At 40.9% G+C, this 12873-nt stretch overlaps 1 protein-coding gene across 1 annotated transcript in view; it reads left to right on the forward strand.

Annotated features, from left to right (window-relative positions):
• The window catches only part of M1AP (meiosis 1 associated protein), an 87597-nt gene that overhangs the window by 48404 nt on the left and 26320 nt on the right, over positions 1-12873 (forward strand). Inside the window, exon 4 of the mRNA XM_010829713.1 lies at positions 10645-10818. Within this exon, the coding sequence (XP_010828015.1) occupies positions 10645-10818 (174 nt within the window). The remainder of the gene's footprint in view (positions 1-10644; positions 10819-12873) is intronic.

Genomic DNA, 12873 nt, shown 5'->3' on the forward strand with positions numbered 1-12873 from the left:
CCAAAGAAATCCCAGGGCTGATCTCCTTCAGAATGGACTGCTTGGATCTCCTTGCAGTCCAAGGGACTCTCAAGAGTCTTCTCCAACACCACAGTTCAAAAGCATAAATTCAAAAAAGAAAAAAAAAAAAACAAAAGCATCAATTCTTCGGTGCTCAGCCTTCTTCACAGTCCAACTCTCACATCCATACATGACCACAGGAAAAACCATAGCCTTGACTACAGAAATGAAAACTAAGACTATACCAACATACCATTTCCCACCTTTAAATGGACAAAAGTTAAAAAGTATGACAACAACAACAAAAAAAAGTATGACAACACATTCTGTTGGTGACGCTACATTTTCATTCAATGCTGGTAGACTATACAATGGTACAACCCATTGGAAAAAACTCTGATGCTGGGAAAGATTGAGGGCAGGAGGAGAAGGGGGCAACAGAGGATGAGATGGTTGGATGGCATCATAGACACAATGGACATGAGTTTGCGCAAACTCTGGGAGATAGTGAAGGACAGGGAAGCCTGACATGCTGCAGTCCATGGAATCACAAACAGCTGGACACGCACGACTTAGCCATTGAACAATAATTGGCAGTATCTAACAAAACTACTTAGGCGTTTGCTTTTTTTTTTTTAGGCATTTTCTTTGACTCACGACTCTCACTTCTAAAAATCTAATACCCTGAAGATATACCTCTAATAATGTAAAAATGCATACATGTATAGAGGATTACAAAACTGTTATTTAGATTTTTATTGCTGTTGTTTGGGATATGTTTTAGGACTTTTTGTAGTTTCTGTCCCTTTTTTTAAAAACATTTCCTGACTTAACCTAAGTCCCCAGTAAGTCTTACAGTCTTTCTTGGTTCCTCCAACTTTTATTTTCACCTCAGAGTAGATCTTTCTCTTAGCTTGCTTGGGCATTAAGAAGGCAAAGCTCCTTGGTCTGAGTTCTCAGGGCCATACCATTTCCTTCTCCAGGGGATCTTCCCAACCCAGAGATCAATCTCGTGTCTACTGCATTGGCATCAGGGCCACACCAATAGATTTAATGTCATCCTAATCCCACTTCCTCCTTTTCCTAAATAACCATTCCCCTGCTCTCCTCCAGCACCACAGTGCCTTTGAAAACACTTCTTCCCAATCCACTTTTCTGATTTGCATTGCAATTTACATTAAATGCTTTTAGTTTATAGAATACGTAAATTTGTGCAGAAAAGGAATTTTTTTTTTAAATACCTTCTAAGTCTTGTGTTTCCCAAGTCAAACTGTGCTTTAGATCTTGGTATGTCTCAGTCAGTAGTGATCAACCCCTTTTGCATGTGAGTCATAATTTTTTTCTCAGTAAAATGAAAATAGAGCTAATTGAGACCCAAAGATAAAATATGTTTTCTTACAAATTGAATCATATAAGTATGATATAATATGATTATTGAAGACAAAAATGTCACCAAGAAAAGAGGAAAGAAATGTAACTAAATGTTCGTGTGCAGATAGCTGGAAGGCAGCTTTCTGCTGTTTCAGCCTTTATAGTTTAGTTATGCTTTTAAGTCTACAAAGTGCTTTCCAGTATCATCATTTGATACTTAAATGAACCCTAAGCCTAGGTGTTATCATCATCCACTTTATAGATGAAGAAATTGAACTTAGAGAGAAGTGGTCTAAGATCACGAGGAAGTTAGGAGCATATTGGCCATGATTATTTGTGCAGTGAAGCATTTGCTGAGCTCCTGTTGTATTCCAGACCCTGTGCTAATGCTAGGTCTATAGAGGTGGGTAAGGTGCTACCTCTGGTATCCACAGGCATGCAGATACCCGTCCATAACCAAGACCCTCTTTATTGCATCTACAAGATCTCTCTATTGGGGCTGGCCAGGGCAGGGCAAGTCAGGCATCTCAAAGCAGGATTGGATGGGACTCTGTGCTTCCACTGCAGGGGCCCCAGGTTTGATCCCTGGTCAGGAACTAGAAAGCCATGTGGCTCGGGAAAAAAAAAAAAAGAGGATTGGATGGCAGGGAATATTGTCAACTCCTGTCACAGGGTGTTGCTCCCACGGCTCCAGATGTGTGAGGATCCCATGCAGCTTCTCCCATTGGGAAGTCCCTACAACCAGTCACAGGCTTCTGCACCCTTAGGAACAATTCTGAAAAGATTGCTCTCCCAGCCAAAGTAATTGCTCTGGAAACATTTCTTTTTTCTAATTCATCTACTTACTAAGGGCTGAAATTTTACATTTGGAATTATATTAAGACATGTCTCAGAGCTAGAGATGCCCATACGTCCCTATTTTATCTCTAATAATGTAAATCATCCATTGTGAATCATTAGTATTACATTCTTTAGTTAACACTCGAGCCTCCTTTTTATTTTAGCCCACCTTAGGCTGCACCAGCTTGACCTTCCATTGTAAAACTCTCTGGGTAACTGACTAGGGCTGGAAAAGAGGCATGTCCACTACAAGCTGAGGGGTCTCTGCTTGAGTTCTGCTTACGGGACTCCCAGATTCCTCTCTCATTTTTCAACCACTGCCCATTACTACCACAGGACAGGAAAGTATGTGTGGGAAGCCTGGACTGAGACATGGGTATCTCACACAAGCTAGCAGTTTGGCACGCCTTCAAACAAGTGTCTTTAGAATACTAATTCAACAATTGTTTAGGAGCCAAGAGCTATAAAGAAGTAAAGGGAAAGGAGTACGGGTTCTCTTCTGCCCCAGTCTTGCACACTTCTTCCCTAAGCAGAGTCAAGGCTTGCAATAATGGAACCCACCCTTCTTAGAAACAGGTGTAGTGACTACCTGTTGTTACATGAGTGTGTTCCTTTGAGGAGATCTCATCCTTCACCTCGGCTGCTTACCTGCCTGTCCTCACTTCCTCCCTTTTTCTGCTTTAGCCTTCTTGCTAGTCCTCCAATATACCAAGGTCATTCTCACTTTAAGACCTTTGACCTTGCTGATTCCTCTGTAACGAACAGTCTTTCCATAGATGTTTTCATGACTCCCTCCTTCACTTGGTTCAAGTCTCTGCTCAGCTGTTATCTTCTTAGAGCATGCTTCTTCCCTGGCCAACCAAGAGAAAAGTTCACAGACACACACAAATATCCTGATTTATTTTTCTTCCAAGTTACCCATTATTATCTGTAATTGCTTTCCATTTTATGTGTTTGTTATTGTCTGTTCTCCCACTAGAATGGAACACCATAAAAGCAAAGAATTTGTCTCTTTCATTGTTGACCCCAAGCAGTGCCTAGCTCATGGAAGGTACTAATAATCATTTGAATGACAAATTAAATAAGTGAATGAATGAATGAATGGCAATAGTATTCTCCCTGAGACTAGTTCCGAGAAATGAATTTTCTCTGTCTCATTACACTTCTACTGATGTTTTAACCCCTCTAATAGACAGGGATCCTAAGAAGATGATCACCACTTGGTCAGTGCTATGCTCACTTCTCTACAGAGGACACACTGCCTTAACCCCACCACCTCCTTTCAACAGGCTTTTCCTTTTTCCCAGGGCTCAATCATTACCACCACAAATGAGGCTTATAAGTTCAGAAAGACAAGCTGGACTGCCCCTAACATTGTGATGTGTTAGAGACTATCCCCTTGCAGTTATTGACTTAAAAACTGTGGTTGAATGAACATGAACAGTTATTCCTGAGCAAACTGTCTGCTCTGATTACTTATCCTAGTTGTTAGCATCCTAAAGCCACTCCTGTATTCACAGAGTAGATAGCACTGATTGTAAACTGACCCAGAAAGCTAAGGTACCATGATTACATAGTTTCTGTAGCAGTTCTTGACATTTTGAGGGTCACAGAGCTCTTCTGAGAATCTAATAAAAGCGAAGGACCTAACCATCTCCTCCACCCCGACCAAAATACACCTATGCTCTTACAAACTGAGTTGTATTCAATTTCAAGGGTTCCCAGAACCCTTGAAGCCCATCCATGACACCAAAGGACAGGTAACATCATAGTCATTCAGAAAGAAATAGAATTTTCATATAGGTCAAGACCTTTGTGGGAATGGGGAGGTTGTGCAGGACTGGCCAGGAGCACAATTTTCCTGGGCCTCTTCTTTAGACATTCTATGTGTGTGTTAAAGTATTAAATTCTCCCCTTTTAAACACATTTCAATTTTGTAACCCTATTTTAGGGTTGACTTCTGAGAAGCATTGCTTTAGGCATTACCTTATTACTCTTAGGTTTTCTTCAGTTCAGTTCAGTCGCTCAGTCGTGTCCAACTCTTTGAGATCCCATGGACTGCAGCATGCCAGGCCTCCCTATCCATCACCAACTCCTGGAGTTTACTCAAATTCATGTCTGTTGAGTCGGTGATGCCATCCAACCATCTCATCCTCTGTTGTCCCCTCTCCTCCCACCTTCAATCTTTCCCAGCATCAGGGTCTCTTCAAATGACTCAGTTCTTCGCATCAGGAGGCCAAAGTATTGGAGTTTCAGCCTCAGCATCAGTCTTTCCAATGAATATTCAGGACTGATTTCCTTTAGGATGGACTGGTTGGATCTCCTTGCAGTCCAAGGGACTCTCAAGAGTCTTCTCCAACACCACAGTTCAAAAGCATCAATTCTTCAGCACTCATAGGTTTTCTTAGTCTTTCCCATTATTGTGGCTCTTCCAGAACTTAGCTCAGTGAAGGATATCACTGCTTATGGCCACAGGGTGGCAGAGTAAGTCTAAAAACTGAATGAAAATGCTGGCTACCGCTACTCTGCAACAGACCAGGTCTTCAGGAACACCCAAACAACTCAGAGCCAGAGCGGGTGCATGAGAGCCACGCGTTGACTCCAGTAAACTTTTAGTTCATAACCTCAGTAGGACCAGTCCCACTGACTACCCTGCTCACCAGTAAGTATGAGAGCTAATTGTCATCTGAGAAGTCTCCTCCCCATTCCCCAGGTTTAGTACATTTAGTTGTATTTATAAAGAACACAATACCAAGTGTTGATGTTCTTTTGTTTGTTGGTGGCAAGGAGAAAGTCACCAAGATAAGCAAGTAGAGGGAAAAATACTTTTTAAAAAGGAAAGTATCTTCTTTTCCTGTAAGAGCAACTCATTTTGTTGATGAGAGAAAAGGAAGAAAATTCCATTTGTTGGCTCTGCCATATGCCATTCATAGGTAATCATCTCATTTCTTATGCATCCTTGTGCTTTCCCCACTGTGCCAAAGTAACATAGCTAACAACTTTCAAGCCACAATTCAAACCCTGTCTTTCTACTACATTCCACCAAACGAAGCCCACAGATGCTCAGGGGCTACTGATTAAAGTCAGATAGGGAGGATATAATTAAACATGTGCCTGCATGCTAAGTCGCTTCAGTTGTGTCCAACCCTGAGACCATATGGACCATGGCAGGAGCCGCCTGCCAGGCTCCTCTGTCCATGGGATTCTCCAGGCAAGAACACTGGAGTGGGTTGCCATTTTCTTCTCCAGAGAATCATCCCAACCCAGGGATCGAACCTGCCTCTCTTATGTCTCCTGCATTGGCAGGTGGGTTCTTTACCACTAGTGCCACCTTGGGAAGCCCATAATTAAGCCCATAATTAATAACTTCCTAGAAAAAGTCAGTCTGAATTGAATTCTGGAGAAATTGCAGGCCATAGATTGAAAAAGCACTAAGGAAGGAAATAACATGGCAAGGAGACTAATTTAGTTGAAGCAGAAGAGTTACAGGAAAAAGTAGTAAGAGCTGAGGAATAGGCATTTGCTGAACTTCAGCTCTATGCAAGCTACTAAGCTGGAGGATGGAGGGGCAGGGGTGTTGATAGGCTCTCAACAAGTGGAAAAAAGGAGGAATGTATGAAAGGGCTTCCTTGGTGGCTCAGTGGTTAAAAAAAAAGGTCTGCCTGCCAACGCAGGAAACATGGGTTCAATCCCTGGGTCGGGAAGATGCCCTGGAGAAGGAAATGGCAACCCACTCCAGTATTCTTGCCTAGAAAATCCCATGGACAAAGAAGTCTGGTGGGCTGTGTAGTCCATAGGGTCACAAAGAGTCAGACACGACTTGGCCACTTGAGCACATGCACATGGGGGTATTTGAGGAATAATGAGTAGTAACAAATGGTTCAGAATGAGTGAAGAGGATAAAGAAGCTGACAGCAGAAAGGCAGTATGTGCTCCTTAGCAAAGGAAGGATCTGGTGAAACTGTTTCAGAAAAATTAATTGGTAGTAAAAAGTACCAGAGGGGAAAGAATGGAGTTTGATGGGGCAGCTAAGAGGCTACTGCTATAATTCAGGCACAAAGAAATGAATGCCTTGACCAGTGACAGAGAATATGGAAAAGAAGTTCCCCCTCTAAAGTGTTCTGGTTTCCATATTACTGTTTAGCTTGGATAATGTGACTGTTTCTGAGAAGGTCCCCTCAAACCTGAAGCATAGCTCTCTGGCGATTACTGAGAACTGTTTCAAAGGAAGAAGCTCTACTCAGTGGCTCTCTGAAGAACCTATAGGTTAAGTTGGAAAGAACTCTCACACCATATACAAAAATAAGCTCAAAATGGATTAAAATATTAAATGTAAGATCTGAAACCATAAAACTTCTAGAATAAAACACAGGCAGTGAACTCTTCAGTATCAATCTTAGCAATATTTTGGGGGATATGTCTACTCGGGCAAGGGAAGCAAAGTGAAAATAAACAAATGGGACTATAGCAAACCGAAAAGGTTTTGCACAGTGAAGGAAACAATTGACAAAAAGAAAAGGCAGCCTACTGCCTTTTGCAAATGATATATCTAAAAAAGGATTAATATTCAAAATATACATAGAACCTATACAACTCAACATCAAAAAACAAACAACCCAATTTAAAAATGGGTAAGGGGCCTAAAAAGACATTTTTCCAAAGAAGACATGCTCTGTCAACAGGCACATGAAAAGATGCTCAGCATCACTAATCATCAGAGAAATGCAAATCACCACAATCACTGGACACCTGTCAGAATGGCTATCATCAAAAAGACAACAAATAACAAATGTTGACAAGAATGTGGAGAAAGGGGAACTCTCATGCACTGTTAGTGGAATGCAAATTGGTCCAGCCACTGTGAAGAACAATATGGAGTTTCCTCAAAAAGTTAAAAATAGAACTGCCATATGATCCATCAGTTCCACTCCTGGATGTTTATTTGAAGAAAAAACACTCATTTTAAAAGATATATGCATCCCTATGTTTATTGTAGCATTATTTACAGTAGCCTAGATATGAAAGAAACCTAAGTGCCCATCAATAGATGAATGGATAAAGAAGATGTGGAATATTCTTTATGGACTATTACTCAGCCATAGTAAAAAAAAAAAGAAGAAGTCAATCTTGCCATTTGCAGCAACGTGGGTGGACATAGATGCTATTTTCTAAGTGAAATGAGAAAGACAAATACTTTCAGATTTCACTTATATGTAGACTCTAAACAACAAAACAAATGAACAAACATAACTAAACAGAAACAGAGGTGTAGATATAGGGAATAAACAGGAAGTATAGTAAGGAGAGCAGAGAAGTAGCTGAGGGAGAGTAAAAGGTACAAACTTTCAATTACAAAACAAAAAGAAGTTGGAAAGAACTTAGCAACATTGACGGTGTGTCTGCAGGGAAGACTGGCATTTTCCTTCAGAGGTGCCATGTTTCAGACTTGCTTCTTCAGCTTTACAGGGTCAGAAAGTTGATCTTATCAACATCCTCTCAGAGATAGACTCGCCTGATCAAGCTCAAGACTAAAGTTGTTGGCCAGAGTATTTTAGAGGAAGGGCCATAACCACTATAACCAAGAAGAGCAGAAGCTTGACAGATGCATCCTGCCTTCCTGCCGCTGGGGCTCCTCACTGAGCTAGCACGCCCTCTCCTCTGAGCTATGCTTGGCTGATGGAGGCCAGCATCTGCCGCCGTTCCTCGCTTTCTCCATGCTCCATTTCTGGTCAACCCTCTCTCCTTCTAATGGATCATTCATTCCTTGGATGAGCCCGTACCATCCATAGGCTCCAGCCAAATCTTGCTTTGGTCTATAAGCCATTCTTTTTAAAGTGACTGTTTTTCATTGACCTCATCACTCTGTATTGACTTTATTTTTTAACTATCTGAGGAAACCCCTATTTTTCTTATTTCCAGATTCTTAATGGGGAGATACTTTGCTCTGTCCCCATACCCATGGTAGGAATTTTCTAATCTTTTACCATTTCACTGGGGAGAAAAAAAGAAACACTTGCCTTCTCCAAAATTCTGTTGTTTGAACTCAAAGCAGTATCATCTGCTCTACTTTTTAAGATCCTTTTTTCTACTTCATTTATTTAGTTCTATATCTGCCTCCTTATACTTTAATAACTGTTTTGCTTCTTTGAAGAGAAGCTGTTCAGTCATTTCCCTACTTATTACTCAAGTTGAAGTCCAGACTCAGAAAAATTACTTCTTCTTTTTCTTATGACACAATAAATTTCCCATTATTAAAAAGAACATTTCTCCTCACTTATGAGGAGCATTTATTTGATGATGACTTCATATTTATCACTGTAGTACCTGAAAACATAGTGGAGTAGACGAGAGTTTAAGGAGAAATGGTCAAGAATAATGTTGCTTTATAAATTCATTAAGGTAAAGAGTATCATATATCTTTATATAGTATTTCACCTTCTATGTAGTACATAATTAATATTATTGCTTGATGCAATGAGTTCATTAGCTAATGAATCCTCATAACTATTCACAGAAGATGGTAGAAGTTTTTTTTTAAGTGAAAGCAAGTTTATTTAGAGAGATTCACATCCCATAGGCAGAATATGGTCCACCTCAGAAGGCGAGCGTAACCAGTGGTAAAGTTTTAATTATACTGGGTCAAAGAGAAATGCATTTGGTGCCCATTTTCAGCCACATAATAAGTCAATAAATATGACATGAAGTCACTTAAGTCTCACCACACTTTCCACGTGTGGGTGCCAACACGTTGGACTGAAGCCCTTTGTTCCGTGTGGAGAGTCTGCCACCTCTGCAGACTTGTCCTCAGGAATGTCGTTCTAGAAATAAACCAGCGTTCTCCTTGGGGTCCATGAGTCATACATAGAAGTTAATTCATTGGAGCGACTGACTTTTCTTAGGCCCTTTGTAAAAGTATTTCTGAGAGTCCCTCACGGTAAGGCAAAAAAAGCCAGGTTCCTCTTCAGTTTCTTTCCAGCTCTTGTCTCATTTCCTCTCTCTGTGCTTCCTCTGTCACCTTATATTTGGCTTCTACTGACAAACTTTATGTCCAGATCCAGATCCCAATTCCTGAGCTAGTGTTGCCTAAATAAGGAAATAGACCATCAAAGTCTCATCACCCCGCCTACCTAGTTCCATTCATTCAGATTGGGAATCAAATCACACTCCACCAGCCCATCCCTGGCTTCTTGGCTGCTAATCACACTTGTGAGATACACCAATGGCAAACTTGTATAATTCTGATTTCAGAAGGTGGAGCTTATAATTCATCTTTTCTCTTTTAGTCTTTTAAAATTTATGTTTTATAACAGAGGAAATAATTGAATACATTTTCACTGTGAAACAATAACATAAAATTGAAGACCTCATTAACTAACTATTTAACTTGCATTGTGGATATGAGAGTTGGACCATAAAGAAAGCTGAGTGCTGGAGAATTGATGCTTTTGGACTGTAGTATTAGAGAAGACTCTTAAGAGTCTCTTGGACTGCAAGGAGATCCAACCAGTCCATCCTGAGGGAAATCAGTCCTGAATATTCACTGGAATGACTCATACTGAAGCTGAAGCTCCAATATTTTGGCCACCTGATGCTAAGAATTGACTCACTGGAAAAGACCTTGATGCTGGGAAAGACTGAAGGCAGGAGGAGAAGGGAATGACAGAGGATGAGATGGTTGGATGGCATCATTGACGCGATGGACATGAGTTTGAGCAAACTCCGGGAGTTGGTGATGGACAGGGACGCCCGCTGTGCTGAGATCCATAGGGTCACAAAGAGTCGCACATGACTGAGTGACTGAACTGAACTGAACTTGAATTGCTATATTATTTTTGGCTGTTTTTATATTCCAAAATGTTTTTTAATACATAAAATACATAAATACAATAAAATTCAAATGTATAGAAGTATGAATAATATAAAGTGAATGTATCTCAGAATTCTGCCCCATTTCTACTCCAGTCCACCATTAACAATTTAATAGTAGACTTCCAGAGCTCTGTAAAAGGCATTTCCATACATATGTATGTATTTAGGCTAACAGTTTTATTTTTATATAAATGAGTCACACTATACTCTGCTCTAGAACTTTCTTTATTCACTATCTCCTAGCTTTCCATGTCAGTACATTTAACTTTGTTAACAGCTGCATAATACTCCATAGTCTATGCCATAATTTATTTAAATATTTCCCTATTGATGGGCATTTGAATAGCTTTCTGTTTGGGGCTTTGATTATTTGTTTTTGCAACAATGCTGTGCTGAACATCTTTGCATGTGTCTCTTTGGGTACTATCCAAGAATGTCTCTAGGCTAGATATCTAGAGGTAGAATTGACAGGTTCAAAAATGGGTGCTTTTAATATTTTATAGTTTTAAAAATTTGTAACTAAAGAATTAAACATTGTAACTACCGTTTCCCTTTCTTCTGCAGAGAGTTCTGTCCTGGCAACTGACATTGATCTTCAGACTATAGACAGTGATATTGTCAGCATGGAGATTTTCTTCAAAGCCTGGCTGCATAACAGCGGAACAGATCAAGAACATATTCACCTTCTTCTTCCTTCACGGAGTATCAGCAACATTTCCAGAACCAGAGATGATTCAAGTACACTCTCCCTAAAAGATATATTACATAGACAGTGATTATCCTAGTCTAGAATTAGGATTGAAAGTCATCAGAATACAGAGTAGTTGAGGTTTAGGGACTGGAGGAGGAGTGGATGAGGCTGTCCAATGTCAGCATGAGAATTTCTAAACTTCTAATTTTCAATTAGGAAACTGAACCTGATTAAACCCAGACAGCAAGAGCCAGTTAGTTTCAGTGTAGAGACTTAAACACCTCAGTAATAGGGCATCAGCTACACTACATGAGAGAACAACGAATCATATGTTTTCTCAAGTTTTCATGTGGCAGATACTATTGACATAATTTCAGGTAAGCTGGTACCTCAGTAACATGAATAGGGCCCGTAAGGAGAGGAAAAGAACCAAAACTAAATGATTAAATAGAGATCTTCTCAATAGGAAGACGCCAAATTGAGGGGAACTAAAGCAACTATAGAACAAGCCCCAGGGAGTTCAACTAGTGGCCCTAGACGATGTTAACAAAGTCCGTTCTGGCGGTTGTGGAAACCAAGAGGTCAATCCAGTGCTGTAGGCATGCCAGCAAGGTCCTGGATACTGTTCCAGCCGGCAGTGATACCTAATTCAGGTCCCACAGGATTGTAGGAATAAAGCCATTTCTAGTCTCCATCCCCTTTGAAGGTGGGCCTAAGACCTGGGTGGCAGGACCTGCAAATGGACCCATCAGTACAGTCAGCCACAGCTTCAAAGGGAAAAGACTAAACTGTGTCTTCCCCTTTAGGAGTGTGTGCTTAATGAGAAAAATAGATATACCGACTTCTGTCCCCAAAGGGGAGGATACACCTTGGTCCTTTCTTTATAGAGATAGCCATTGGGTTCTTAATCTATCTCCCCTTCCCCCCCATTTCAGTCAAGGGCCTGTGATGCCTTTAACAACTTCTCTTGATTTTCCTGTCTTTCCTTTGTGTGTAAAATCTTCCCATGGCCTCCATTCCACCTGCTTTGCCCAAGACCAATTGCTCACTTCATATCTATTTTTTCCCAAACAGTGTTAACTCCTTTCCCTGCATTATCCTATTTCATCTTCATAACAACAACATGATGCAGGTACTGTTATCACATGCCATTGAATCTAAAAGTGAAAGTGTTAGTCACCTCAGTCGTGTCCGACTCTTTGCAACCGCATGAACTGTTGCCCACCAGGCTCCTCTGTCCGTGGGATTCTCCAGGCAAGAATACTGGAGTGGGTTGCCATTCTCTTCTCCAGGGGATCTTCCCAACCCAGGGGTAGAACCTGGGTCACCTGCATTGCAGGCAGATTCTTTACCGTCTGAGTTACCAGGGAAGCCTAGATGGTGTCAATTATAAGACATACCATTATTTTATGTACCACCAAGAAAGAGAAACAATTCCAATTAACTGTGACACATTGCTTTTTATCACTTAGAAATATTATTTTATTCTTACTGAGAGAGTTCTTTCAGGTTAGAGTAGTAAGTAAGGGTTAAGAGTGTCTGCCTGGTCCATGGTGATTGTAAGACATATACAGAGACACTGCTGCTAAGTCACTTCAGTCGTGTGCGATTCTGTGCGACCCCGTAGACGGCAGCCCACCAGGCTCCGCCGTCCCTGGGGTTCTCCAGGCAAGAACACTGGAGTGGGTTGCCATTTCCTTCTCCAATGCATGAAAGTGAAAAGTGAAAGTGAAGTCACTCAGTCGTGTCCGACTCTCTTGGACCCCATGGACTGCAGCCTTCCTGGCTCCTCCATCCATGGAATTTTCCAGGCAAGAGTACTGGAGTGGGGTGCCATTGCCTTCTCCATACAGAGACACTAAGTGAAAAAAAAAAAGTGTCTTAAAATCAATAAATATATTATCCCTGTTTACAGATGAGAAAACTGACACTCAGAGGAATTAAATATTCCCCCAGGGCTGCACAGAAAATTAATAGCTAAGCCAAAATCTGAAGCCAGGCAACTCCGAATCCCATTCTTAACTCTTAGGATTAGAAATCTATATTTTATACATTTGATTACTCTCAGCCCAAAGCATATTCATCAAACCCTGGTCTGTCAC

This window comes from Bison bison, unplaced genomic scaffold (genome assembly GCF_000754665.1).
Source record: "Bison bison bison isolate TAMUID 2011002044 unplaced genomic scaffold, Bison_UMD1.0 scf7180017864508, whole genome shotgun sequence".
NCBI lineage: Eukaryota > Metazoa > Chordata > Mammalia > Artiodactyla > Bovidae > Bison > Bison bison.